This window comes from Marmota marmota, unplaced genomic scaffold, assembly GCF_001458135.2.
Source record: "Marmota marmota marmota unplaced genomic scaffold, marMar, whole genome shotgun sequence".
In the NCBI taxonomy this organism is placed as follows: Eukaryota; Metazoa; Chordata; class Mammalia; order Rodentia; family Sciuridae; genus Marmota; species Marmota marmota.
In genome coordinates, this window is record NW_026000102.1 from 2,519,505 (window position 1) to 2,521,435 (window position 1,931).

Consider the following 1,931-nt stretch of genomic DNA (forward strand, 5'->3'; position numbering starts at 1 on the left):
CGGCGAAGAGGTGAAGCAGCGTGTTCTCCTTCTGCTGGGTGCCGGTCGCCATGGCCGCGCCGGCTCTGCGGCCCGCCGCAGCCGCTCGAGGGATGCGCGAGGTCGCCCGGTCTTCTCGCCCGCTGTCCTCAGGCGGCCGCCGGGGCCTCCATGCGCACGCGGGCTCCGCAGTCCCGCAACCCCCGCGGCGTCGCCGCCGGTGCCTCACCGGCCTCTGCGGCGAGAACCCGGCGGCCAACGAGACCCCGGCGCGCGGCCGTCACGTGGCGGGGGCTGGGCCGTGACGTTACTCCGCGGCGCGAGTCGGAGGCGGGGTGCGGCGGAGGTGTGGGCCCGGATCCCGCGCGCCTATTGGGCAGCAGGAGGATGTGGGCGGGGAGACCTCCCTGGCTGGGGCGGGGTCAGCCCCCAGGCGGGCCTAAGCCACCGAGTGGATGAAGTGGGAACTGGCAGCAGCTGCCTGGTACCAGCTCCCAGGCGGCGAAGTCGCACTGGGCAAGCGTAACCAGGCCCTTGACCTCGCCGTTTTAAAAAGTTAACTTTGTGATTTTTACGTGTGCAAAGAATTATACAAATACACCCAGCTTAAATGATCTTTTAAATAGACTGACCTCCCAGTGCATCCTAAATATTTTGTGTGTGCCTGTGTTTGCAGTGCTGGGGATCGAACCCTGGACCTTACCCGTGCTAGCCAAGCATTCTACCACGGGGCTACACCTCAGCTCATCATTTTGTACATTTAGATATACAACACTTTTTGATTTACAAATAGTATCACATAGTGTTGTATTTAGCAATGTGCTTTTTGACTTTTTTTGATCTTCTCCAGTCCAGACTGATACATCTAAACTGTTTCTCTACTTGTACTTCTTGAGTCGCTGTCAAACTCAGCCTGGCATTTTATCTCCTGGGCTGGCTGGGTGGAGCCTTCTCTGGTTACCCTTGCAGCAGAGTCTATCTCATGACTCCACTGAATATCCTTACCTGGGCTTCTGCATTGGCTTTGTTGATATATTTAGATTGCCCTTCCCACCCTGGAAGGTGGGCTTCAGGAGAGCAGGAACTTGGGTTGTTTTTTTCTTGCTCAACGATTGTTCCTGACATGGTTCTTGCTGCCTGGTAATGCCCAAGGAACTAAATGTCCCATATTGAACTGATCATTCTTCCCCTCCTCCAAACCTGCTCAACCTCTCCATTTCCTGTTCTGATGGTGACTGCCAGTCTGCACAGGGACTAGTGCCAGAAACTCCTTTTTCCTTAGACTCTCTCCTCCTTTCTCTCAACAGCCCACTGACCTCAGGCAGCCGCGGGGGCCTCCATGCACCCCTGGCTCTTCTAGCTTCTAAAATTCTCCAAATCTACCTGTTTCTCTGTGTTCCCTCCACTACTGCTAGGGGTTTCAGGTCTGCATGGACTTTACCGACTTTGCAGGGGGAAACAAAACCCAAAAATCTCCTGTTCTCACAGGCCACAACTTTACCCCTTTGGTCTGTAGCCCTTTAGTCTTTACCCTTTATAGTCTGTTGGCGAATAACACCAACTCTTTGTGTTCTCCTTCCTGGAGCTGCTGAAAGCAGCACCTTGACTAGCTCAAGCTGCTAGATGTGCTTGCTGTGTGTAAACAGAGAGCCCAAGCAGGAAGGGAGCTGTGAGCAAACAGAAGCCAGCAGCCAATCTGTATTTGATTATGGGAACTCTTCAGAAATAACTCCCAGGCACAGTCATCCAAAATGCAAATACAGTGATTGCTCTATATTAAAGCCATTGCTCCCAGGCCTAGAAAGAGGGAAGCCATGCTAGTGCTCTGTATATGAGGGAAAAGGAAAGAAGGAAGGAAAGGAAAAAAAGGGAAATGTGGTCGTGTTTCCTGAATCTACTAAACCCCTTGCTTAAGTCACTTAGGAAGTCAGTGTTCACCTTACCTGAAGATG

General features: G+C 53.1%; 1 protein-coding gene across 1 annotated transcript in view; it reads right to left on the reverse strand.

Moving 5' to 3' along the window:
- The window catches only part of Slc25a33 (solute carrier family 25 member 33), a 31,997-nt gene extending 31,740 nt beyond the window's left edge, over positions 1-257 (reverse strand). The window contains exon 1 of the mRNA XM_015501429.2: positions 1-257. Within this exon, the coding sequence (XP_015356915.1) occupies positions 1-52 (52 nt within the window). The 5' untranslated portion in view covers positions 53-257.
- Positions 258-1,931: the final 1,674 nt, after the last annotated feature.